This window comes from Micromys minutus (genome assembly GCF_963924665.1).
Source record: "Micromys minutus genome assembly, chromosome: 1".
Lineage (NCBI taxonomy): Eukaryota > Metazoa > Chordata > Mammalia > Rodentia > Muridae > Micromys > Micromys minutus.
In genome coordinates this window covers 29,787,224-29,814,845 of record NC_137969.1, presented here as the reverse complement: position 1 = coordinate 29,814,845, position 27,622 = coordinate 29,787,224, and the positions used below count along the sequence as shown (strand labels likewise).

The 27,622-nt window shown below is 47.4% G+C and overlaps 1 protein-coding gene and 1 pseudogene across 3 annotated transcripts in view; both read right to left on the bottom strand.

The window, feature by feature from the left end:
- Positions 1-7,790: 7,790 nt before the first annotated feature.
- Positions 7,791-8,165, bottom strand: LOC308416605 (small ribosomal subunit protein eS25-like; annotated as a pseudogene). The gene has a single exon. The product of its transcript is annotated as a small ribosomal subunit protein eS25-like (transcript).
- A 7,463-nt stretch (positions 8,166-15,628) lies between these two features.
- The window catches only part of AP1B1 (adaptor related protein complex 1 subunit beta 1), a 50,911-nt gene continuing 38,917 nt past the window's right edge, over positions 15,629-27,622 (bottom strand). For both annotated transcript variants that reach the window (XM_080940432.1, XM_080940433.1), the window contains exons 13-21: positions 26,942-27,201; positions 26,209-26,410; positions 24,957-25,112; positions 20,580-20,725; positions 19,089-19,218; positions 18,740-18,824; positions 18,163-18,249; positions 17,910-18,064; positions 15,629-16,469 (exon numbers count right to left, since the gene is read on the bottom strand). In XM_080940432.1, the coding sequence (XP_080796558.1) occupies positions 16,395-16,469; positions 17,910-18,064; positions 18,163-18,249; positions 18,740-18,824; positions 19,089-19,218; positions 20,580-20,725; positions 24,957-25,112; positions 26,209-26,410; positions 26,942-27,201 (1,296 nt within the window). In that variant the 3' untranslated portion in view covers positions 15,629-16,394. The remainder of the gene's footprint in view (positions 16,470-17,909; positions 18,065-18,162; positions 18,250-18,739; positions 18,825-19,088; positions 19,219-20,579; positions 20,726-24,956; positions 25,113-26,208; positions 26,411-26,941; positions 27,202-27,622) is intronic.

Genomic DNA, 27,622 nt, shown 5'->3' with positions numbered 1-27,622 from the left:
AAGAAGCACTTTTTTCTCTTTTGAGACAGTCTCATTATATGACCTTGGCAGGCCTGGAACTCACTATGTAGACCAGGCTAGCCCTGAACTTGTGGAATCATCTTGCCATCTGAATCCTGGAATAACCAGCATGTGTCACTGCCTTTACCAAGCACATTTATCCTCTTTACTTATGTTGTATGTGTTGTATGAGTATATGCCCACTTGCATGCTTGTGTGGGCTTCCTACATGTGTGTTGAAGACATCCAAAGGATGTTGGATCGCCTCCTCTACCATTTTCTAAATGATTCTTTAAAATTTTTTAAATTATTTTTAATTAAAAAAAATTATGTGTGCAACCAAACATGTCCTAGCTCTCAGGAGGCAGAGGAAAGTGGATCTCTGTGAGTTCCGGGTCAGCCTGGTCTGCCTAAAAACCAAAAACTAAAACTGTGTGTGTATGTGTGTGTATGTGTGTATATGTGTGTATGTATGTGTATGTGTGTATCTGTGTGTGTGTGTGTGTGTGTGTGTGTGTGTATATGTGTGTATGTGTGTATGTATGTGTGTGTATGTGTGTATATGTGTGTATGTGTGTGTGTATGTGTGTATATGTGTGTATGTGTGTGTGTGTGTATATGTGTGTATGTGTGTGTATGTGTGTGCATGTCTGCATGGTGTTGAGAATCACTTGGAGCCTTGCACAGGCTAGGTCAGGCCCTTACTACTCGGCCCCTCCGTGTTAACTGGGATCGTTATAAGGGAGCCAACTCTTCAAACAGTACAAACAGCTGATGAAATCCAAATAAAAACACTTTTTCCCCAAAACATTAACTAATTCTGAACTTCATGTGAGACACAGAAGGTGCTATTTGTGTGTGTGTGTGTATGTGTATGTGTGTGAGTGTATGTGTGTGTATATGTGTGTGTGTGTTTTGCTTTTATTTGTTGTTTTTGTTTTGCTTTGGTTATTTTTGGTTGTTTGTTGTTGCAGTAAGTATTAATGGTAACCCTTAATCCTTCCTAGTGCAGGCACCAGGAGGGCCACGTGGCACTGCAGGGTGTCTTTATCTCAGCAGCTCCACGCTGCCCCCAAGTACTCACAGACCACCACTTCCTTTGACCCCGGCGGTCTGGTCTGCTCTGCTTCTAACCCGGGTGGCAACCGCCCCAGCGTGTTGTTTTCATTTACTTTCCCCTTGGCAAGTTGTTGCCAAGCCTTGCGCACACACATCCCAACTTGGTGGCCGGTTTTGTGCATCCCGCCACTACACCCTCTTTCGAATTCTTAATTGTCGCCACATCAAAGAACACACCCAAAATACTCTGATCCAATTGGTAAGATACAATTTACCCACATGGACAAATCAAATCATCCTGTACAATCCCATCCCTTATAAAATATTCATAACAACATTTATCCACATAGAGATGCACTGAGAGAAACGTCTACGTCTGCCTCCGTGTTGCCCCTTCTTCAGTCTCCTGCTTTCTCCTTCTCTCTGCTTTACCAAAGCTTTGTCCCCACCCCACTCTCTACTGTCCAATCATTTATCCCCTTGACATCAACCTACAGTTTTTTGTTTTTTGTTTTGAGACAAGGTTTCTCTGTGTAGCCCTATCTCTCTGTCTGGGAATTAGCTCTGTGGACCAGGTTGGTCTGGAACTCAAAGATCTGTCTGGTTCTACCTCCTGAACGCTGGGATTCAGACACATTTTTAAAAAGGCAGAAGACAAGCATTTTCTGGTGCAGGCTGGAAAGACATGGAGTGTATGCGGAAGTTCAGTATAGGATGAAAATGCATGTGAGATCTGTGAGGAAGGATGGATACTCAGTATGTGGTGTAGAGGCTCCTGGGGAGTCATGAGGGGGAGGGAAGGTTGGATTCCTACTTCATTCCTACACACAGCCAGATGGAGCTGGAGAGAAATGCAAATGCTCGCAGCAGACAAGTACTAGAAAGAGATACAAGAAAGTTACATAAAAAGCCAGAGATGGCGGAGAGCCTGGACTGCTCTCGCAGAGAATCCAAACACGGTTCCCAGCACCCACGGGGCAGCTCACAAGCATCTGGACCCCCAGTTCCGGTGAATCCAACACCTTCTTCTGGCCTTTCCGAACATGTGGACGGGAATGCACACTGCACACACACAAATAAGGAAAAAGGAAGCAGGAAAACAGTATTGATATGGAAGAGGAAACACCTTAATAAATGAGGAGAAATGAAGACAAATGAATAAAAAGTAACCGACAACCACATAGAAGTAGGTAACAAGTATAAAAACAGCTTCCCAGACAAGAGCAGCTGCCCAGAAATACTGGAATATAGGCCCATTTAAAATGTGGTACTGAGGCTGGAGAGAGGGCTCAGGGGTCAAGAGCACTTGTTCTTGCAAAAGACCCAGTTTCAGTTCCCAGCACCCAGGAGGTGCCTCACAAACATCTGTAACTCTAGTTCCCAGGAACCCGGCATCCTCCGAGGACTCCCACAGCACCCACACGGTGCACATACAAACATGCGATCAAAACACCTGTACACATAAAGCAGAATGAGTAAATCGGAAAACATTGCTTGTTGTGGTAGCATGTGCCTGGAGTCTTGTCGCTTGGCATGTGGAGGCAGGAGAATCAGAAGTTCAGGTATATCCTCAACTCCATAGTGACTTTGAGGCTATCCTTGACTATATGAGACCCTGTTCACCTGACGGGGCGGGGAGGCCAGGAAGGTTCTCAGCATGCGCTCCAAGCCTGGGGACCTGAGTCCCCCTCTGTGTGTGGTAGATGAAGAGAAGAAGCTGGTGCCACAGCTCAAAAACATAACAAAAGAATTAATTCAAATCATTTAAGTAAGTAAGTGAAAACACAGCAAGATGATATTCTTGGCCGGCTAGTTTGGAATTTGCTGTTCCGGACACGTTACAAGTCCTGTGGCCTGGTAACTCCTGTCTTCGGAGTTTTATCTGCATGTGGTGCTCTCTGCAGATGTGGCAATTTGACTGGATCTGGGATCAACAGAGGGGCAAGCCTCTGGGCACAGCTGTGAGGGTTTCCTTGATTAAAGCAACTGAATTGAGAAGGCTTACCCTAAATTCGGGCAGCACCTCCCAGTAGTGCCAAGCTGTAAAGAGGCTGGGCCAGGAGCTTTGGGGTTTCACCTGCTTGCCTTGTCTCTATCTGGTGAGTATGGAGACAGCCACCCTTTGCTGCTGTCTGAACCGTTTCTCCTCGGCTTTTCAATGTGGACTGAAGACTAGCTAGTGACTCCTCAGGAATCCTCTAGGCCCGTAGCACCACGTTGGGCTGCTCAACATTACTTCATGTGTATGGGTGTTTCATCTGTGCACCACATTAGTGCCTGGTGACCACAGAGGTCAGAAGAGGGCATCAGGTCTCCTGGAACTATACTCACAGATTGTTGTGAGCTGTCATCTGAGTGCTGGGAATCAAACCCATGTCCTCTGCAAGAACAGCCAGTGCTCTTAATGGAGCCACCTCTCCAGCCCCTAAATCCTTCTTTAAACATTACTTTTAAAATTTTTATCTTATGTGCTTTGGTGTTTTATCTGCATTCATGTCTGTGTGAAGGTGTCAGGTCCCCTGGAACTGGAGTTACAGACAGTTGTGAGCTGCCATGTGGATGCTGGGAATTAAACCCGGAGTCTGGGGAAGAGCAGCCAGTGCTCTTAATCACTGAGCCATCTCTCCAGCACCATCCCTAAATGTAGACCAGGCTGGCCTTGAATTCCCAAATGTTGGGACTAAAGGCGTATGTCATCACACCTGGCTCTAAGTCCTTTTAATATGTATTAATTCTATCAAGTGTTTCTCTAGAAAATGCTAATGCACTTGTACTGGTAACACCCAGGAGAATTCAACTTGAATTACATAAGGTTGGAGCTAACAGGTCTCTTCTCAGGTGGAGTACTAATGCTCTCCACCTGGAGAAGGCACAGATGCCTCTGTAATGTAACAGTAACAGAAAACGGGTTTAGGACGGCCTAGAATAGTGCATTCCATTTGTTGTACATGACTGTCCTGAGCCAAGCAACCGTCACCTGGAGAGATCAGCTGCACCCTTGCAAAAGAATCATGCAGCTGTGCTGTCTCCATCCCTCCCTGGGGGAAGGGCAGGTCAGGACACCTGCGCTGAGTATCCAGACCCTCTCTGCCACCAGCTGTTTGCAACTCTTAAATTGCATGTGGAGGCCTAGCATATACAGGTGGGGGAGCCTTGGGGGGTGCCTCCATTCCTGCAGCTGTGGGAAAGCAAAGACCTCCAGTGTGGCTTTGTGAGGAGCACTTCACACCCTTGTAGGTAACCCTTCTCCTATGCTCTGTAAATTAACACAGTAAATGTCTCTACTGGTCCCCCAGATTGAATTGTGACTCACTTGGTTTGTCTTGGGTCCTTGTTAGACAGGGTTCTTTCCCTCACTGGGGAACTTTAGCAACACCATTTGTATGCAAAAGAGAAAAAATCAAGCCGGGGCGTGCTGAAGCATTTCTTTAATCCTAGCACTTGGAAGGCAGTTTGGTCTACATAGGGAGTTACAGTCTACCCAGGGATTCACAGTGAGACTGTCTCAAAAAAAGAAAAGAAAGCCAAGTATGGTGGTGCATGCCTTTAATCCCAGCACCAGGAAGGCAGAAACTGGCAGGTCTTGAGTCTGAGGACAGCCTGGTCTACGTAATGAGTTCAGGGACAGCCAGGACTACGTAGTGAGACTCTATCTCAAAACAAAAGAAAAAGAAAGAAAGGAAGGAAGAAAGGAAGAAAGAAAGAAAGAAAAATGTGATACCAGATAACTGTATTGGTTCCTTCCGTTGGAGAGAGTAATGGTTTCTTCCTTTGTTATTTATTTATTTAGTAGTGCTGTTTAAAATCCAGGTTGTGCACTAGCTTGCATAACCTTGCCCCTCCCCCAGCCATAATCTCAGATGTAAACTCTGCTCCCCCTCTACTGCAGACACCTGCAGTGAGAGAGCCCGTAACCGAACTGTTCCAGTGGTCCTGGGAGTGTGTGGCGTGGAGTGGCTACAGCATCACTGGGACTCACAGAAGACAAGCCCATCCCTCATGTTCATCCACAGACAGGGACTGGCATCGAAATCCTGAGGGGGGTCAATGTGTACGCACAGGGAACGAGCTCCTGACATTACAATCAGTAGCACTAGAGATAAGGATTTACTCCGTGCAGAGGTGCTGGCCTTGCCTAACACAGGCCCTGACTTCAAATCCCAGCATGAGGAACAGAGAAAATCACGGTGACAATGTGCCAGCATGCTCAGATGTGGCCATTTGTTAGAGGGTTCTTCGGGGTTTGCATGGAGATGTGAGTATTCTACTCCTGGAAGAAACTCAAATCATATAGGCCTGTAACTCAGAACTGCGGCAAATTCCAGGCCAGCCTGGGCTACATATCTAGGCCAGCCTGGGCTACATAATGAAACTCTGCTTCAAAAACACAAACAAGCCCCAAAACAAGCAACTAATAATAACAACCCCACTTTCTCCTTTAGGGAGCTAAGGCCTGAAAAAGTGTGGGTGGAGACTGTGGGCATCTGTTTTCCTGGTGAAATGATACGGCAAAGCCAATGTGCATCACAGGAGGCTTGGAGAACCAAGTCCCCTGCCTCAGTTTCCCCTTGTATGTTTTAAGCCTTTGCCATACTACATGTGCTGGGGCCTTTTCTCCTCCTCCTCCTGGTTATTTTAAACATTTTCCTAATTATTATTTTTTTTAATTTTATGTACATGGGTGATTTTGCATCTATGAACCCAGCGTCTGTATGTGGTGCTGTGGGGCCAGAAGAAGCTGTTAAATCCCTGGGACTGCAGTTACAGATGTCTGTAAGCAACCATGTGAGTGCTTCCAACCAAACTGTGGTCCTCCAGCAGAGCAGTGAGTGCTCCTAACCCCTGAGCCACCCCTGCGGCCCCTGTTCTTTTTTATTATTAATTTTATACACGTACATGATGCATATATATGATGTATATATAAATATATACATTATATAATACAGTCTAATACCTCTCACCCCCTCCTCCTTCAGCTTTCATGGGGTTTTGTCTTGTGATTAGGAGGTCACCTGTGTGGGTGAAGAGAATCCACCTGATAACCTTACTGAAGGTGGTGCCTGCTCCTCCCCCCTTAACAGCCAGTAGTTCCCCAGGGACAGTAGGGCTCTGTGAGCCCCTCCTTTGTTCCTGACCAATATAGACACAATATAGGCACAATATAAGCAGTCTCAGCTGCAGTGGGTTTATGATTGCAGCAGTCCTGTCCTGCCCAGAAGACAGAATTTTCTGGCCCTCATCTTTATCATCCAGCGTTGCAGTAAATATTAAATAAGGCCGTGACCGGTTGCTGTGAGTTACCACTCTGCGCTGCCCCCACTCTCTCTGACCCAGGCACTCGGTCCCAAGCTAGTTCTGGCACCATAGGGCCATTATGGAACTTGCACTAATTTATCTCAGCAGCTACACGCTGCCCCCATGGTATGCTCTGACCCGGGTGGTCTGCGAGCCGTTCCAGTGTGGCACCTGGCTGCTCCCACTCACAAGGCGGGTTGTTACCACACCAGGCCCACACATCCCAGTTCTGTGGTGGGCTTGGTGCGGCCCGCCACTGCACCCTCTCCTGAACTCAATTACGTCACCACATGAAGGAAAACACCACACAATAGACTCTGATCCAATTGGTCTGATATAATTTTCCCATCTAGACAACACAAAATCCTGTACACACCCATCCCTTAAAAATATTCACAACAACCTGTATCTATGCAGAGATGCTGAAAGATATATCCACATCGGCCTCCATGTTCTTCCAGCTCCTCCCTCTTGCTCTGTTCCTCCCTCTCTTTCTAAAATTTTGTTCCCACCTATCCTTCCTTCTTGTCCAATGACAGACCTCATTTATCTTGTACCTGCCTTCCTGCATAAAGATATCGTCTTACAATCTAACATTTTAAAAAAAGATTTTAAAAATTGTGTGTGTGTCAGTATGTGGGCATGCGAGTTTGAGTGTGGGTGCTCACAGAGTTTAGAAGATGCCCCTGGGGCTGGAGTTACAGATAACTGTGAATCTTTTCACAAGGGTTTTAGGAACTGAACTAAGGTGCTTAGGAAGAGCAGTGTCTTAGTCAGGGTTTTTATTGCTGTGATGAAACACCATGACCAAAAAGCAAGTTGGGGAGGTTTTGTTCAGTGTCTTATACTTCCAGAGCATAGTTCATTATTGGAGGAAGTCAGAACTCAAGCAGGGCTGGAACTTGGAGGCAGGAGCTGATGCAGAGGCCATGGAGGGTGCTGCTTACTGGCTTGCTCTGCATGGCTTGTTCAGCCTGTTATAGAATCCAGGACCACCAGTGCAAGGTTGATATCACCCACATTTCTTCTTCTTCTTCTTCTTCTTCTTCTTCTTCTTCTTCTTCTTCTTCTTCTTCTTCTTCTTCTTCTTCTTCTTCTTCTTCTTCTTCTTCTTCTTCAAGATTTATTTATTTATTATATGTAATAATGTAATGTAATATGTAATGAAGACAATGTATCTGTCCTCAGACACACTAGAAGAGGGCATCAGATCTCATCACAGATGGCTGTGAGCCACCATGTGGTTGCTAGGATTTGAACTCAGGTCTTCCGGAAGAGCAGTCAGTGCTCTTGACCGACCACTGAACCATCTCTCCAGCCCATTACCCACACTTCTAATGAAAATAATTGTGCACAGCTTACATATGAGGGGGAAAAGGTTTTTTTTTTATTTAATAATGTTTTATTTTCCCAAATGCACAGCAGATTGAACCTGTTCATGCATCTTCACCAGCAGCTAGGTCATCTCCACCTTTTAAGTTTCTGGTGTAAATGACTTGGGCTCTGTGATTTGAAACCAGCTTGGTAAGTCATTTACTAAGTAGCTCCTGAAGGGCTGCCCTCGCCAAGGAACCTCGAATCTTCAGTCTCTCGGAGACCATGGCTGGAGTGATAAGCTTATAGTTGGGAACTTCCTTACAGAGTTTGTCATATGTAGCTTCGTCAAACAGGACAAGATCGTTCATCTTGTCCCAAACTTTGCCTTTGGACCAGTTCTTCTTTTTGGCCCTGCCACCAGATTTATTTCCTAGGTCTTTGTCTTTTTTGTCCAACTTTCTGGCATCCTTCTTATTGTCGTCTTTGGGCAGCATGGGAAAGCTCAGAGAATATTATGGACCACAGCAGCCTCACTAAGATGTTTTTGTTTTGTTTTTGTTTTTAATTAAAACAGAAAAGGTGAGGTGTAGGTTGATGTCTATATACAGGTGAGAGCTGGCACTGGTTAGGTCAAGGCGATACCTGATTGGATGGTAGAGAGAGGGGCGGGGACAAAGTTTTGGTAAGGCAGGGAGAAGGAGAAACAGAATCAAGATGGAGCTGAAGGAGGAGGTTCTAGACCCAGGTGGTCTTAATTGGCAATAGGTAGATATAATTATTTCTAAGGGTTTCTATGAGTCAATTTGTTTTATCTAGGTGGGCAGTTTACATCTTTTCAAATGGTTGTAAGCTTTTTTGTGTGGATGCATTGTGGATTGAGAATTTAACACATAAATCTGATTGATAAATTATTGATTATTGAGTCACGATTTTACCAAGCTGTGGGGAATATGAGCTAAGTTTACGGCTAGCAGGGAGACAGCTGGGAGAGGATGGCTCACAGTCCGCCTGAGTCTGAGAGTACTTGGGGGCAGCGTGGAACCACTGAGCTAAAGATACCCCGCAGTGCCATGTGGCCCTAATGGTGCCAGCACTAGCAGAATAAAAGGTTACCACATTTTTTATTTACTGCAACACCCCCAGGGATACCCCAGGATGGGGAGGCAGGGAAGGCTCATGGAGAATCATATAGATGATAAAGATTTAAGTAAGATGCCATCCCAGCCCTGCTGCCATGTCTAAGCAATGGGGTCTTCTCACATGCACTGGATGATGATACTTCCTTCTCCAAGCAGCCTCTTAGTTACTGAATCCCAAGACCAACTAGCACTTGCTTATGATGGACAGTGACAATCGGAGACCCTGACTACCTCTGAGCAAAGGTTTCACAGTCCATACTGACCTAGGAAGCAACCTCCTCTGTTCCTCCCTACCACCCACCCGCCCATAGAAACACTCCCCACAAGGCAACCCAGAGCCAGAACACTTATGAGATCCAGAGAGAGCAATGGAAACCAAGGGATGGAACAACTTCACACAACAGTGCAAGATCAGATACCGACACCTGGAATCATAGTTATCCTAGCTCAGAGGCAAACCCCTGGACACAAGAGCAAAACCAGGGGCACCAACAGTCAGTGTCTCCACCAGAACCCAGCAACCTATGACAGGCTCTGAGACATGCAATACAGCAGAGGCACAAGGTGAAGACTTCAAAGTTGCAATTATGTATATGTTCAAGGACTTTAAATGCCTTAATAAAATCTGTAAAGACACAAACAGTGGAATGAAATGGGGGAAACAGATGCACAAGCAGAAACAGAATAATCAAAGAAAAGCCAAGCTGAGATCAAACTGAAACTGAAAAATTCAGGAGGTTAAAAACCTCAGAGGCAAGTCTCACCAACAGAAGACATGGGATGAAAGAGAGAATCGGGCACTGAAGACAAGATGGAAGAAATGGATACTTCAGTCAAAAAAAAAAAAAAGTTAAATCTAAAAATATCCAGGTACAAAATATCCAGGAAATCTGGGACATTATAAAAATACCAAATTTACAAATAATAGGAATGGAAGAGAAGACACCCAGGTCAAGGGACCAAAAATGTTTTCAACAAAATCACAGAAAATTTCACCAACCTAAAGAAGGAGCTGCCTATGAAGATACAAGAAACACATAGAATACCAAATAGACAGGACCAGAAAAGAAAACTTCCATGATAATAATCAAAACAGTAACATCAGAACAGAGGAAAATATTAAAAGCTATAAGGGAGAAAAGGCAAATAAAGACAGACCTATTAGAATAGCAATTGACTTCTCAGTGGAGACTGTAAAAGCCAGAAAGGTCTGGACAGATGTTCTAAAAGTTCTAAGAGACCAAAATATCAGCCAGACTACCCAACAAAACTTTCAATCACAAAACATTCCACAACAAAACTAAATTTAAGCAGAGTCTGTCTACAAATCCAGATCAACAGACGGTGCTAGAAGGAAAAACTTCAATCTGAAGAGTATAGTCACACCTAAGAAAACACAAGGAATAATTAATCACAGACCAGCAAATCAAGAGAGGGGAGATAAATCTACATGCTAACAAAACAGCCAAAAATCAATAAATTCTTCTCATTTGATAATGCTATCAATGGTCTCAATTCCCCAGTAAAAGGTAGACATCTCCTGAGGGTACAAGGATGGAGAAAGATATTCAAGAAAATGGACCCAAGAAGCAAGCAGGTGTGGCCATTTTAATACCTGACAAAATATACTTCAAGACTAATCTGAAGAGATAGGAAAGAGCATGACATATGCATCAAAGAAAAAAATGTCCAACAAGAGGAACTGCAATTCTAAACATTTATGCACCAAGCACAAGTCTACCCAAGCTCATCAAAGAAACACCATTACAGCTTAAATCCCATACTGACCCTCATACATGCTATGGGGGAGACTTCTACTCATCCATGTACAAACTAAACAGATGTCATAAACCAAAGGGACAAAACAGGTATTTAATTAATTAATTAATTAATTAATTTTAAATTATTATTTATTATATATAAGTACACTGTAGCTGTCTCTCAGACACACCAGAAAGGCATCAGATCTCATTACAGATGGTTGTGAGCCACCATGTGGTTGCTGGGACTTGAACTCAGGAATTTTGGAAGAGCAATCGGTGCTCTTAACCGCTGAGCCATCTCTCCAGCCCGCAAACAGGTATTTATAAAAAATTTTACCCAAACAACAACAACAACAAAAGAATAGAGCTCATGGAACTTTCTTCAAAAATGGCCACATAGCTAGACACAGTAATCCTCGACAGATACAAAAAAATTAAAACGCCACTCTGTATCCTATCTGACCACCCAGAAATAAATATTAACAACAGCAGGATTACAAATTCATGAAGACTGAACAACTTCCTACTGAATGGAGAATTGGTCAAGATAAATTTAAAAGGAAAATCAAAACTTTAGAGCTAAATGAAAATGAAAATACAACCTATCCAAACCTATGGGACATATTGAAGGTGGTTCCAGGAAGCAAGTTCATAGCACTAAATGCCTACATTAAAAATTGGAGAGATTTTATATTAGCAACCTAACAGCATACCAGAAAGCTCTAGGGAAAAAAAATGAAGAAGAAATAGCACCCTAAAAGGAATAGATAGCAAAAAATAACTCAGGGCTAAAATCAATAAAATAAAAAATCAATAAAACAAAGTTGTTATTTGAGAAAAATCAAGATTGGAGCCGGCAGTGGTGGCACACACCTTTAGTCTCCAAGTTCGATGCCAGCTTGGTCTACAGAGTAAGTTCCAGGACACAGATAGATAGATAGATGGGTGGATAGATGGGTGGGTGGGTGGGTGGGTAGATGGATGAATGATAGGTGGGGGGTGGATGGATGCATTGATAGATAGACAGATAGATAGATTGATGAATAGGACTTCATGAAACTGAAAAGTTCCTGTACTGCAAAGGACACCATCATTCAGACAACATGGCAGGCTATAGAATGGGAAAAAAATCCCTTCCAACTATATATCTAATAGAGAGCAAATATCTACAATACATAAAGATCTAGAAAACAACAAAAAGCTAGACATCAAGAAAACCCAATTTAAAATGGCATACAGAGCTGAACAATTCTCAAATCAAAACACAAATGGCTGAGAAACACTTAAAGACATGTTAAATATCCTTAGTCATCAAGAAAATACCAATCAAAATGACTTTGAAATTTCACCTTAACACTAGTCAAATTGACCAAGATCAATAAAGCAAATTGGAAGTCCATACTGGCATGGATGTGAAGTAAGGGGAATATTCATTTATTGTTAGTGGGAACACAAATTTGTACAGCCACTATGGAAATCAGTGTGGTGGCTCTTCAGAAAGATGGGCATAGATCTACCTCAAGATCTAGGTAACCACTCTTAGGTGTGTACAAACAGTTCAGCATCCTACTGCAAACACACTTGCTCAACCATGTTCATTGTTGATTTATTCATAATAGCCAGAAATCGGAAACAGCCCAGATTTTCATCAACAGATGAATGGATCAGGAAAACGTGGTCAATGGAACATTACACAACTGTTTAAAACAATGAAACTTGTGGGTAAAAGGATGGAGCTGGAAGAAAATCACCCCAAAAAATACAAACATGTTATATATTTGTTTATATGTGGATGTTGGTTTTTTAAGCCTTCAATGGGCACACCACAGTCTGTATAACCTTAGGAGTTAGGTATAAAGGACTAGGGTGGAGGGAAGGATTTCCCAAGGAGGAGACGTAGAACATATACTTATGGAAAGATGGGGCTGGGGTCTAGAACAGGAGCATTAAACAGAGAGGGAAGAGGCGGTTAAGAGAGGGAATAAAGGAGGGGCAGATAAAACAACTAAGGACCACTTGGGAGGGTATATAGAAACCTACTACAGTAGATTATTCATACACACACACACAAGAAACCTAAATGAAAGCCCCACATGACAGGGAAACAAAGCCTCAACTAGACATGTCTGCCACTAATCAAGACCTCCAGTGCTGGAATGGGTTAATGTGTGATTAGGCCGTTGGTCAAAGGGCCACATGGAAACCCCAGCGAACTCAGGCTTTAGCCAACACTGTTGGTTGCTTTCCACAAACCAGTGATAAGGCCACATTGCTGAAGATGACACGTAGGAAGCTCACTGCCCAGTTTTACAGAAGTTGAGCTGGTGCCTAACTAGAGTCTTCACCCCTACTAAATAGTGTTCTGGCACTGGAAGGTACTCTGCATGCTTTTAGAGAAAACGAAGCACCAACCCAGCTATACATTCTTGTACCCATAATGGTGACCTGCCTATATGATATCCTGGTACAACCGTGGAACAAGAGTTGTGGGAGTAACCAACCGCTGTCTGAATTTAAGGCTCACTCCAAAGAGATGGAACCTATGCCTGACACTGTCTGGGTGGCCAAGAACCTGGGACTAGATAGCCCAAGGATCTAGGGGGAAACCAAATACTACTGTTCTTCTAAAAAAAATGTAGCAATGAAATGACTCCTAAAATATTCGGCTTTAGTCATAGAGCAGTGTTATGCTCAGCCGTTAGAGAAGCTTCCTCCTGCAGTAGGTAGGAACACAGAAACCCACAGCTGAACCCTGCTCAGGGGAGAGACCTTGGAACGCTCAATCCTAAACAGGATGTCTCTGTCAAATCCTTCCCTCAGGGCCCAAGGGACTTTGTAGAAGAGGCAGGAAAGATTTAATAGCCAGGGGAGATGGAAGATACCAAGGAAACAATGGTTTCTAGGTATAACAGGTAACACCCATATGAACTCAGATCGCGGTAACGTGCACAGGGCCTGCGCTGGTCCGAGATAGCTGGGTTCCCAGTACTGAGAGAAGGAAGTGGACATGGTTTCTCATCCTTAACCAAGAAGCTATCTCCAATTGACAACAGCTTGCAAAGGAGAAAATAGTTTTCTTCAGTGGAGTCTCACTAGAGACTTACCATAGTTAAGAGCAGCCCTGTGTCCAGCAGTGGACAGCTAACTGAAAATGAAGTCAATGGTATTTTTGAATTTTGATTTTCAAGACAGTATTTCTCTGTGTACCCCCAGTTGTCCTAGAATTCACTGTGTAGACCAGGCTGGTCTTGAACTACAGAGACCCACTACCTTTGCCTCCCGAGGGCTGGATTAAAGGTGTGAGGAGCCAATGCCACCACCACCCAGACCACATTTCTGATTTGTGTTTTCTGCATGAGTGTACTTCTTCTGTGTTTGTTTTGTTCTATTTCATTTGTTTTCTCTAGAGAGAGAGGTTGTATGGAGGAATGGATGGGGAGGATCTGGGAGACGAGGGGGAACTGTGATCAGAATATATTGTATGAAAAAAAACCTATTAATTATTCTGATACCTTGTCCCCTGGCCCTCAAACTTTTTTTCGTCATGTAATGTCAACCTCTGGGTCTCTTACAAATTTACAGAAGCACCTGAAATGACTCGCTAGGATGGAAAATAAGTTTATCCAGGGTGTAGGCACAGCTGGAGAGTTCTTGGAAATTTTATGGCTAAGGTACAAATAATATACCTAAGCAGGTGACCAAAAAACCCTACAACAGCCTGTGTATATAAATGTAAAAACAGTTAAGGAGTTTACATGAAGTAAGTACTGTGTGGCGGGAAAAGGCACATTCAGAACATTTTTGGATGAAAATCCCAGTGGCTAGGGATGTTATCTTCCTCCAAGTTGATGGCCAGGGAGACTCCTGAAGCCTTACAAACCAAAAGGTACTTTTCACTGATTGCACGTTAGGACTGGATGGTTAAGTCCTTATTGCTGACCGCACCATAAACTATGCTGTAGGGCACGGAAACATCTGGCAAGGGCTGGCTGGAAGGGCCCTCCTGCTAGGCAGGCTTCCGACAAACCGCTGTCAATTGCTTCTCAACATCTGCCTGCTAAGCAAGACGTGCCGTTGAGTGGTACAACCGTTGTGAGCACAACCAGTTGCTCTCCAGTTGGATTGAAGGTCTGCTCCACAGCAGGAACCCTCATTTATTAGAACACAGAATCTTGCGGGCCGGCGAAGTCCTAGCCCCTAGTGGGCATGTTACTGCTGTTCAGATTATTGTTGCTCTAGGCCTCGGTTAGGAAAACTTCTTTTTTCAGTGGGCAGTACTTACTACAGAGACTCATAATTGGCCAAAGTACTGCGAATAAGTGACTATTGCTATGGCCTACTAGCAGTCCTCACCCCCAGAGGAATGGGAAAAACCTGAAGAAACAGGTTACTGTGGAACCCTGTTTAGGCATGATGACTGACCATTACTGTCCCGAACCCAGGGTAGCTGTAGCTAACTGCACAAGACCATCACAAAGCTAGATCTTATTACCTCATGGAAGCAGGAGACTGTTCCCCAGGGGTAGTAAGAGGTTAACAGTGCTGAGGTGGTGCGATTCTTGGGTAGTACAACTTCTTGGACAGACGTCTTAGTCTCCTGTGGGTCCTCTTCCTGGGTCTCTCCGTATCTTCCCTCAGATAACTCCCCAGGAAAATACAGCCACAATGCCCAGCCCCCTCCTGTCCTGACTCGGTCATTCCTGCTGCCCCAAGGTGGCAGGAAAGAGGAGACACAAATGAAGCAATGATCCCGAAGGGGACAGAGACACCAGCAGGCCACAGCAGGCAGAAGGGGAGGGGACCACAGTCAGGGATAATGGCTTCAGCACAGGACTCCTGCCCAGAGCCTTACGACCTGACACACTGGCCAGGAACACACTTGATGTCATCATTTTTATTCACTTTCTCTTTTTGAAAGTAAGGGTAAATACACAATCTATATTTTCATTTATATGTATTATCTATAATCACTGCAGGGTCAGATACTATCCCCAGCTACCAGAAGCAGTTTCTTAGGATGGTTTTTCTTTGTAGAGGGAAAGAAATGCACATAACTGCCAAAAGCAGAATCTCTTTATTATCAAACAGCAGTGACAGGATAACCCATCACTGTCACACACAGACTGGGGAGCCAGCGGGTGCTAGAGAGCCCACAGGAGCCTCACACTGGAAGTGTTTCCACTGCCCCTTGCTCCACCTTTCACCCTATTTCTGTTCTAAGAGCCCTGGACTCACAGAGGGGACACCACGGAATGTTTTGTAGGTAGTGACCATCCTCCAGGGCATAAGAAAACAGAATCCTAGATGGGCTCTGGGTGGTCACAGAGCACCAACTGGTATCATATAGGGTGGATGGTGCTGGCCCAGGTTGCCCCTCTGGGCTCAGGTCTGCCCATCACCACTTCCAGCCCTTGGAGTCCCAAGCAATAATATTGGCACCCAGAGGACTCTACCCAGGACAGGCTCACTGAGGAGACAGGGCAGGGGTTATGGGCTAGGACCCTAGGGAGGGGTTCCATGTTTACGCCCAGGAGAGGAGAAGGAAGAGCACCCTGTGGCCCCCTGTCCAGCTGATGCTGTGCTGGCTCCACTTCTTTTGATCCCACATCAACAGCAATAGAAAAAAGCAGCCACTGGAGATGCACTGAGATTTCACTCTGGGAGATGTGGCCTTGCTCCAGGCCCTCAGTTAGGATCAGGGGAGCCTCCTGGGTGGTTCAGGAGCCCACCTGGCCTCTCCCTAAAGAAAGGAGAAGGTACTGCCACCCACAGGGTTCCATGATTGGGCTATCAGAAGGCTGGGGTGGATGCGAGAGGGACTTCAGTTCTTGAGGATAGTCTCGTAGGCCTGGTATACATGCTGGGACACCTCTGGTGCTCGACACTTCAGGGACAGCTGCAGAAGAGGAAACAGGGAAAGAACTTATCCTTGGGATTCTTCAGTAAAAGGATGGGGGAGAGCGGGCACCAGATGGAAAAGCAAGCAGGAGTGTATTGCATGCACACACAGCAGGCTGGAAGCTAGGAGTGGGGCAGATGTGAGGTAAAGCAGAGGGGGTGGCCATCACAACCGGGCGGGAACCAAATATACTTGCAGCCCCCACGCCTGCTGTCAGTTCTGCCACCGAAGCCACTGGCAGGCGGCATGATTCACGGGCCGTCAGGAGTGCCCAGCCCACCTCCCTTTCTGGGCTGTCTGTCCCACTACAACCTCTGGAAGTCTAGGTCAGGAGCAATTCTGACATACAGTCTTGGTGGGCAAAGGGTTTAAGGGGAGTAGATCTCTCCTGGGGTCTACATGGTATGTGGGGATTGCTCTAGTTACTGCACAGGAAGCAAGTTTGTGTGAAGTTGCCTCAGTGCTGGATGAGGTCTGAGCCTTGAGATTCCAGGCAGAAGAGACAGAAACCAACTAGCCCTTCCACTTGAGAACATCAGGTCTGTCTGAGGCTGCAACTATGAAGGAGTGGCAAGCAGAACTCTGGATTCAGCAGCAGTGGCCCCCTGAGGGTCCATGGTCCCTTTAAGGGCTCTGCACACTATGCATGTGCAAGTGGTCGGAAAGCCCTGGTGTTGGTAACCTCCACATACATCTACTGTCCTTGGGAGCATCAGGCTGAAGCAAGGCCACGAGGCAGGAGAAAGCGAATGCACTGGGGCCTAGGAGATGACTAGGAGATGAGGCATGCGCAATACTGCTAGGAAGGATGGAGGTGGAGCACAAGAAGAGAGAAGCAATCGCTAACCTCCAAGTCCTGTACCATGGCACCAGCAGGGAAGGTGGACATGCAGCAAACAAACAGGAAGATGGAAATTACCACCACCTCAGCTACCATCACAGCCCCACCCACCAGCGCCAAGGTCGCCAGCATTAGGAAGGGCCATACCTACTAGGCAAGGTGCACGAGGGAAGCAAAGCCTGGACTCTAGGCCTGGGAACAGCAGTGGAGTTTACAAAATACCCAGGCCACCCTAGAAACTGTCTTCTGATGGTTCTGACTCAAGGTCTAGAATCATGGCCTGTAGAAATCAGCGTGCCCCTGGCCAGGTACTCAGGCACCCATATGGCAGCAGGGCCAACTCCTGTAGCCAGTGATACTATTTCCCTGTCTGGGGATCATGTGTTTATGTGTTTTCTTGGTGTCTTATTTGGGTAACCTGATGGGGTTGAGTTGAAGTTTAAGAACTAATTCTCAGACTGGGCTCAAAGAGACCGTGGCATAGTGACACCCAACAGTCTCCTTACAGCACAGACTAGGGTGGCTGATTTGGGAAGGCCCTGGCAGGGCAGGAAGGTGGAGAGTCAAGACCTGGCAGTGGATACAAGGGTTCTCACCGTGAAGCTGGGGTTGCCTGGCTGGATCCGCAGCTCTGCCAGCACCCAGAGGCCATTGGTCAACTTCAGAGATTGGTAGAGCATGTCCTGGCCCTCCACATTCCTCTTGGCAACAGTGAAAATGTTACTGCTTTGCAGCTTGTTGCTTGCAGCCTCTGCAGGATCAGACAGCCATGGAAGGCCCACATTCAGTGGGTACAGGGGAGAGAGTGAGTGGAATACTGGGAGGTAGAGGGGGTAAAGGGGGGCTCACCTGTGTTAAGCGGGCAGTCTCTGATCTGGAACTGTGCTTCATTCTCGTTGGGAATGTCCTTCCATGTGGCAAGGAACATTTGCCGGTCTGCAGGGTAAATGGGGCAGGATAAGAGATGGGATCCTAATGAACTGTGGCCCCTCGGCATCACATGGCAGAAATGGGTCTGGTCTCCAATGTGCTACCTGGAAGCTGAGTGAAGGCACTTGCCCTCCACAGTGCCCTCTGCTTCCAGCCTCTCCTTTGCCTTACCGGCTATCTGACCTCATCTTCTTCTCCCTCTGTGTGGTCTGCTTGGTGGGCATGGCTCTGTGGCAAGTGGCAAAGGTGATGTGCCACACATAGCCACCAGGTATGGTGACTGACTTGGTTCTTTGCATCCCAAAGATAAGCTAACGGGTGAGCAGCAGTGCTCACAAGTGAGGTGGCACAGGCTATGTGCAAGCCAGAGATGGTGCCCCTAGGACCAGCTGAAGATCTCATAAGGCAAAGCTGTCCTGTTGATCCTTATCACAGCCCTTCCCAGGTTCCCAAGCTGCAGTCCTATTGCACGAGTCCCCGGCCCCTCACTACTCACCCATCTTCCCATCCTCCACGAAGAGGACGTGCAGTGGGTACAAAGTGCTGAAGTAGAAGACGTCAATGTTGTTCTTCACAGCCACCTAGGCATGGGGGTCTCCAGTCAGCCCCCAAAGCTGGACACCCTGACTCTTGGGCTTATCCCACCTCCAAGGGCCCAAGTAGGGTGTCCAGAGCAGGTTTTCTCACAGAACCCTCCCTTGGAGCCATGACCTTTGTCCCCTAGCCCAGGCTCCATCTGCAGCCAAGAGCACTATTCTCTCCCAGGCTTCCCGCACAGACAGCTAGCATCCACCCCATGGCTGAGACTGGGTAGAAACGGGGTGTCTGGCCCTGTGGGGACACACCTGAAGATTGTTTAGAGGCTCCATCTTCATGACTGAGCCCACTGTGTTAAGAGGCAGGGAGATCTCCACGGTCTGGTTGGGGCTGAGTGGTGCGTGTACTTGGAGTGGTGCAGCAGGGGCCAAGCCAAAGCTGAAAAGAAGGAGAAGTACCCACAGGGGTTGTGGGAGTGTGACCAGCACAGAGCTTCATCAAGTCAGACTTTCCCAAGCTCGTGACCACCCCTGCTCTACTGACCATGCAGACAGGAGGCAAGAACTTGGGTGCAGCAAGACTTCTCTGCTTCTTTTTCTCCTCTGGGCTGGCTCCTGGTAGGTCCTGATGGTATAGCTCTGCCCCTTCCCTCAGGACCTCCACCCAACACCAGGAGCCTGGGTGTTTCTCAATGGAAAACTGCCAGCTTAGATATTTATTGCTAAAACCCCTAACTCAAAAGAGGGGCATGGCCGCCCCAAGAAAGAGCAGATTTCACTGTCTGAACTAAAAGTGGCCAGGCTATACCACCACAAGTCACAGTGGTGTGGGGATCCTGAGCTGAGCATTCAGTATGTCCAGGGTGGCACATGGCAGTATGCCAATTTCTATATGGTCAAAATCAGAATACCACAATTCCTTCTTCCTGACGAGAACACCCAGCTCCCAGCTTTTACAGGGCAAATGGCTGCTGAGAAACTATGCTCTTATTTAGACTTGCTTAGCATCCAGAAGGAAGCCCAGGCCCACTGTCACTGTTAGCTCTGTCAGCTCTGTGACCTTTGGGCAGGGCCTTCGAATTACAAGGAGTAAATAACACCTGCTCTTCTGGACTGTCAGGTGGCTCTACGGAGATTAATACTCCACATTCCCTGGCCTGGGATCCGCTCCCCAGGAATGTTTAATGCACAGAGGCTTGTTATTAGCAGTCATGCTCCTATGGCCTTCGAGTGTCCTGCCGCAGCCTCCCCAGTCTGTCTAAGGCTCTCCTGGGGAAGCTGCCCCTTCAGTCAACTTCTTAGAGGCTCAGTTTGCTCATCACGGGAGCCACTCAGGAAGAGCGATCATTGAGCGGGGCTGCCAAGGTTCCCAGAGGGCCTGGCTGTGCTGGCTCATGGTGTTAGCAAGCATGTTTCCTCACCACTGTACAGGAGACATGGGGGCCAGGGCAACAAAGAGCTCAGAGCAGCCACTACTCAGTCTCACAATGAGTCCTTGTCTGATGGGAAAATTTGGGCTGAGCCCTGTTCTGTTCTCAGGGGAGCCTGGCTGGCTGGCCTGCTACCCAGCCCACTTGTTCAGAGTTGCTCCCCAACAGAAAAGTGACTCAGGCCCGGGAGGAGGGAGATGTAAGGCACTTTCAGTGGTGGGTTGCTGGCTTAGAGCAGTGATTTCTGACACAAAACTATCCTTTGGGCAGTGAAGGGCAAGTTAGCAGGGATGCTCTGTCCACTCTGTCTGGTGCATTGAAGTCCACACAGCAGTCAAGACACTGCTGTTGAGTTTGGCCAGCGACTCACCTGTTACGATTGAACTGGATAGCGAAATCTGTCATGACCTGCAGGGCCTTGTTAGTCAGCTGTAGGTCCATGGAGATTGAGCCAACCTGCCGGGTGAAGGTGCCAGAGATCTCTAGCCCTTTGGCCTTCATAGCAGGGAGCCAGACCTGTAGGAAAGAAGGTGGGAGGAGCTGTGTACCTCTTCCCTAGCCCGGAGTCATATCTCCTTCCTTCCTTTCTTCCTTCCCTCCCTAAAGGGTTTTCTGACCAACCTGCTTCTACCACTAAGGCATGACAAAAATACCTGATGATAAAGCTAATATTGTAGCCCACCCAGGGCAAGCATCATGGTATAGCTGATGGACATCAGAGTAGCTGAGGACAAAAAGGACATCTTCAGAGGTCAAAGAAGACAATACTGAGTAAGACAGGTGAGCCCTGACAGCACCATGACATGCCAAGGTCAGAGCTGAGACCCAACAGTATTCTAGATTCTGGACACAACTTGAGCTCTCCTTGGATGTTACAGCCTGTCCTTCCTTGAAGGAGGTATGGCTGGTGTTCCATTGAAGAAACTCGCCTGACAGATAGTATAGATGGTATGAAACAAGTTCTCACCTGCTAGTGTCCTGGCTGCCCTCTGAGCAGGCTGAGGAACAGAATTCCTCCATCAGGAAGCCTGCCCTCATGAGCTCCTGTATCTCTCCTCCATTCAGGGAAGTGTGAGATGGTCCATCTTCATCTGCAGCTTAGAGCCTAGTGTGGTGCTGCTGTGCACAGGTGTTTACTAAATGGATGGCAGGAATCACCCTGCCTGTGAAGGACAACTTAAGTGTCACCCTTTGGGTCACACAGGTGCCTCTCAGGCCTCCATCTCGACTGGCTTTCTGGCCCCTTGATATTAAAAGGCAGACAGCTTCCAAGTCCCCAGTGTACCTGTCCCTCATGCTGTACTTCATAGCCTGACATCTGTCCTCAAGCCTTCTACTTCTCAAGGTACCAGAACTTCATGCAGTTGGCTGCCCAGATTGCCCTTCTCTCCTTTTCACAGCAGCTGGGATCATCTTGTAAAACGCAGACACGATCGTGAGCCCTTGGAAACCCTTTCCCACCTTGCTTGCACTGGTATTCAGGGCCTGGTGACCACTACAAGATTATCTTGTCCCTTCCCTTAAGATGTCTCTCCTGCTCTCTCCCCTGTTGGGAAGCTCTTCTTTGTCCCCACATGTGGCTGGATGATTACTTTGTGTCCCACCAGCACTGAGTCCCCAACCACAGCTTGGATGTAAGAACTGTTCCTCTCCCAACCACCATGTCACATCTGATTCCTGCACTCAGCAAGTCTCAGCGCTCTGAACTAAACTGCACTAACTAGCTGCTGACCTGTGCTGAACCAACCTGAAGTTCTCATATACAGGGTGCTCCATGCTCTCTATGTATAGAGAGATTAATTACCCAAGGCAGGTGGGGAATCTCATATGAAAGACAGACAACCCCAGTAGTAATAGTGTTGTGAAGGAAACATAGATGACTCGCTACTACTTCTGAGGGGAGCAGCGATTAAGGAGGTGGGGAAGTCCTCTCCTGTGGCAAGGACTCTCCCTCCAGGAGCCTGATTATTTCCAGCTCAGTCCCTGAGGCTCTCACCGCCAGCACGAAGAGTGACTAGGTACATCGTCTCTACCAGACTAGCACGATATCATCACTTAAAGCCTACACACATAGAAGCCAGCTCATGGCTTCTCAGTCCTTGTTGAGTATCCAGTGAGTCCGAGGCAGCAGGATCCTCTGGTTTATCCCTGTGACATCAGTAGTTCTTGTTTTGAGATGCTTCTGCCTTTTAATGCTGGGGATAGAGATGGGTTCCACTATACCCTATTGATCAATTTTAAAAAAAGGTTTTCTATGTGTTCCATATGTGTCCATACTGCAGATGCCATGGTGTTCATGTGGGTGTTAGCTTTTCCTCTACCATGTGGGGCCCGAGTCTGATCTCAAGTCATGAAGTGAGATGGCAGGCTCTTTACCCTCTCAGTGATGTCACTGGCCCCACTGAGTGTTTTGTTGTTTGTTTGCTTGTTTTGATTTCCCATAGCCAAGGCTGGCCTTGGACTCCTGATCTTCCTGCCTCTACATCCCAAGTATGGCTGCTGTTAGGATTTTTAATGAGTATGTTCTGACCTGGTGCTTCGTGTCAACAATCTGTTTAGCAGGCAATTAGCTGTGGTTTATAGCTCTTCGTACTCTGGTCCTGCTGACTGACTTGTGACCTCACAAAGTATACAGCCAGTATGGCTGCTCATGTCTAGAATCCTAGCCCTTTGGAAACTGAGGCAGAAGAATTGCCGCAAGATCAATGCCAGCATGGGACTTCATAGTGAGACCCTGACTCAAAAATGGAAAGCATCCAAGTTCTCACTGTGCAGCACAGTGACCCAGAAGTTGAAGCACAGGCTACAGTCACTGCCCAGCATGCAATTCCAGATTCTGTCACTCACCAGCTATGTGGCCACATGCAAAAGCACTCAAACTTCTCAACCATAAAGTGAGGAGCAGTAACATATGGCTGTAGGAGGACCCTGCTGGCTGTGGCTGTGGAAGGCTGCTGCGTGCCTGGCATCAAGCCTGCTGTTGCATGTGGCGGAGCTTCTGTCATGTGGATTTCTCAAGAGACCTAGCCTGTAAGGGGCTTGCCTGGGGTCCTGGCTACCTCCTCTGCAGGTGCTGCTTACAGCTCCTAGCACAGCAGACTTATATGGGTGGGTCCCTAAGTCCCCTGGGGCTAGAACCTCAGAAGATGAAGGTTCAGCAGACATGGCCTCTGACCTGTGTTGTAAAATAATTAGGCCAAATATGTCCTTGTAGAGTTTCCCTGGCACAAGTGACGTGACCCACTCTGTGCTCCTCCTAGTTCTAGGCACACACATTTGTGCCAAGCTGAGCCATTTTCCCCCATGGCTTTGCCAGTGCCTTTATCTCAGTACCTATAATTGTACGGCTGCTCACATCAGAATGGATGCAGCCCTTCTTATCCTACTATTCCCACCACTGAGAAAGCTTTCCTGTCTTAGTCTCTATCTGCTCCCAAAGCTGCTGCTGTTGTCTATGCTGCTATAGCACCTTGATATTCTCCTTTGGGCTCTCTGCAACGCCACACCTTTCCTTGTTGTAAAAGAGACCATCTCATCATTAGTGTAGAACTTTCCAGCAACTACTGCTGAGCCTGTACCATGAGCAAGCACTGAGCCTGGCCTGGCTTTCTGCCTCAAGAAACTCTAGTCTAGCGAAATGTCTTAGCGGCTGATGATACCCTCAGGAACACAATGGGTGCTTTTGGGCCATTCTCTAGGAAACATGATGAGGTAAGAGGGTGAGGGACTGAAGACAGGAATCAACTACAACTCCTGAATCCTTTGAGCATTCTTCACATATACAGAAATACATACAAGACTAACTCATGGGGAGCTTGTTTTGTGTTTTTCTTTTTCTTTTTTCTTTTCTTCCTTCTTCTTGAGACAGGTTTTTTTCTATTATGCAGCCCTGGCTGTCCTGGAACTCTCTATGTAGGCCAGGCTGGCTTCACACTCACAAAGATCCACTTCCTCTGATTCCTGAGTGCTGGGATTAAAGGGGTACCCCTTTAGCTGCCCCGACCCTGGCTTTGGAAACTGGGTCTTTGTAGCCTTAGCTGGCCTGGAACCCACAGAGATCTGCCTGTCTCTGCCACCAAAGTGCTGGGATTAAGACACGAAGCAGCAAGCCTGGTGACACTGAACCCTTGATCCTCCTGCCTCCTGGCTGGGATATGCATCACCACACTTGGTCCTGTTCTGCTAAAACCTTACGGAGTCAGCTACCACTTAACAGTGCCACCAGCCACACTACTTAACGCTGAACCACTCATGCCGCCTGTGCCTGTCATGTCAGTGACAACACACTGCCATGTCCTCTAGTGCAGATAGGTGTGCTGTGTCTGCAACACTGGCCTATGCATTTTCTTTCGCTCGTCTGATTTTTAATTTGCATATGTAGACAGGTCAGATGGGCCACCAGTTTCCTTCAGAGACAAGTTCTCCATGTCTGAGGCACGGAATCTAACAGTCCTGAGAACCTGTGCTCTGACAAGACCACCTTCCCTCTAGGTTTTACCACAGACAACAGCCTGCAGTGCATTCCCCCATCTTTACTCAACAGATGCTGACTGGACCACCTGGACGAGGCACTGCTGTCAGACAGGTGGAAGCAGAGGCTGCCGGGATACTAGACCACAGCTAGAGTACGGTGAAGCCCTGTAGGCTCCTCACCATCCTCACAGGGCTGGGTTTACTGGGAGGCCTTACCAATCCCAATTCAGTTTCTTTTCTCTGCTCCAGCCCAGAAAGACAGTGAAGGACTTACTGCTTTGGGAGCTACATAGGATCCTGAAAGGGTGCCCACACCACTGGTCAGGTCAAAGAGGTCACTTAAGCCACTGCTGATGGGCGCTCCAAGTCTAGCTGGTGCTGGTGCTGCTGCCACTGATGCTGGAGGTGCCCCAAAGTTGCTATCTCCAATCTGGCAAACAGATCAAAGACATGCATGAGAGGCAGGGACTTTAGGGGCCCAGGAAGAATAGTCACTTAGCTCTTTTAAAAACAGTGGAGTAAAAACAGGACCATCCTCCACGTCAACTTGAAGTAGTAGAAAGGAGACAAAGTGAAGTAGGTGGAAAAGAGGCTGAGCACCCGAGTCCCATAAGCCCTGGACCTCAAGGAGTGATTTCTGGGAGAAGACTCAACCCATCCAAGGGGGAGCCTCTAGCATATAGGGCTGTCTTCTAGGTGAGACGCTCAGGCCGAGGGCCAGCAGTCTTTTGGATGACAAGGCAGCACTGTTGTGGGATTGTGGGCATGGTGGCTAGTGGCAACTGCATGCCAGGAAGCCAAAGCAGAGACTGCTCAGACACTGGGCCATAGGCCACGGCTCACACAGATAAAGAACTGGTGACAGAGGGTTCAACCATACCCCTTCAGGCTCATCCCCCATCTCCAAGCAGAAGCAGGCAGGGTGAAGAGACAGGCAGCAACATGCAGAGAGAGAGGCAAGGAAAGAACATGAGACAAGAGAAAGAGATAGGTTAGTTAAGTGTGGCTCTAGTTGTAGTGAGTCTGTTCTGAGGCCCAGAGCCCATCCCTCTGAAGGACCCTTTCTCATGGCTTTATTTAGCCTGGCACCCTCCCACACAGCCTGTGCCATAACTTGTACTTTGTCCTAGGCTATCTCTTGGCCAGACTATTGACACTAAGGGAAAAGTTCAGAAGCTGCCTCTGCCCAGCTCCATTGCGTGCTTGAGGAAGGACAGAGAGACTCTGGACTAGGCTTACCATACCTCTTTGGAGGGGCAGAAGGAAATGCTATCCCTGACCTTCCATGGAAGCCTGGCTGGGCTCTCCCTAGCTGGTAGCCCGAATGAGAGTAGACAAAGGCCTGGCTCCTCAAAGGTAGGGACAGTCTACCAGGATGCAGCTGCCTAAGCATGGAGCTACACAATTACCACCTAGCAGAATGAGCATTCCACATACCCTCTCCTGGTAGATATAACACAGAGGAGCATCAAAGCCTGCTCCTCTGACGATCATTAGTAACATCACCCAGGGGACCTAGGACATACCAGGCTGTCGAGGCCACCACCAAGAAGATCCACAGCTCCCATTTGCACTGAGGAGGCAGCCAAGGGTGGGCCACTCACTGGGGGCCCAAGGTCCAGGTTGAGGAGGTCACCTAACAGGTCACCCTGGGCAGGAATGACATCAGGCTGATCACCAGTAGGTGCTCCAGTAGGGGCTGTCTCAGGGCTCTCTGTGCTCTCGCTCCTGTTGGACACAGAGAGGATCAGGTAGGGTAACAGTATCAGTATGTTCCAGGGAAGGTAAAGAGATGTTCGTCTCCAAGATCTTTGCCTACGTCAGGCTCTGGGTCTCCTTGCTGTCTGGGGGTGTGGACACAGGACTATATGACTTGCCTCTCTGCCTCCTTAGTCAACTGTGTATATTCTAGCTAATTCTCAGAAGGAAACTAGATGCCAGCCTCCAAGAACTATCATTGGGCCAAACCAGCCACCTAGGAGCAACAGAGATGGTGGGAACAGGTCTTTGGAAGTAGAAGCTGTTCTGCTAGCATGTGGCCCTGAACTGTCCAAACTCCCCACACCCACTGTCCTCATCTGTTAGATGGACACTTTGTTTCAACAACTCAGAGGATTACATGGGGTGATAGATAGTGGACACCTAGTATGTAGTTAAACACTGGCAGGAAGTGGCTAGGATACTACTAGCTTGCTTAAACTACGGCCTTTCTGGGGCCATCTTCTAAGGCCTGCATGCATGTTAGACAGCTGTACTCACGAGGCAGTGCGAGGTGGCAGGCTCTTATGCACCACTCCCCGGCCTCCCTCCACAAAGGCATTGGGTGGCTTGTGGTAGACAGAGGCCAGCGTGCCAATGTAGCAGATGAGCTCATCCAGCAGTGTAGGTTCAATAAGGTCTGTCTCCTCTGAGATGAGGGGCTTCTCAGCCAGTACCACCTCTTTGGCAGCTACAGGGTCCGTGGAGAGCAGGCGCCAGTAGATGTAGCCACGGTCCCGAAGGTCTGGATTGTCTGAGTCCTTGGGGGTGGGGTTAAACAGCCTGTGTAACTCCCTCCCATATAAGAAGGGGGCCCTTCCACTCCTATAAACCAGTCATATCACAGAGTTTTCCCCCCCTTCGTTTTGGGTTTTTGACATAGGATTTCTCAGGAACTCACTCTGTAGACCAGGCTGACTTTGAACTCACAGAGATTTGCCTACCTCTGCCTCCCAAGTGCTGAGATTAAAAGCATGTGCCACCACACCCATCTCATCGAATGGCTGAACACATGCAAAAGCTGGCTTCCAAACCACTTTAAGGGGCACATCCCAGCCCCCAACTTTCAGCTTTTTTCCTTGGATGTCTAGTTCAGGCAGGTCACACCCACTCCTGTCTTCATTCCCCTACCTTGCAGTGAATCTTCCAGCACTTGATCCCACATACCCTCCTCGGTTTCAC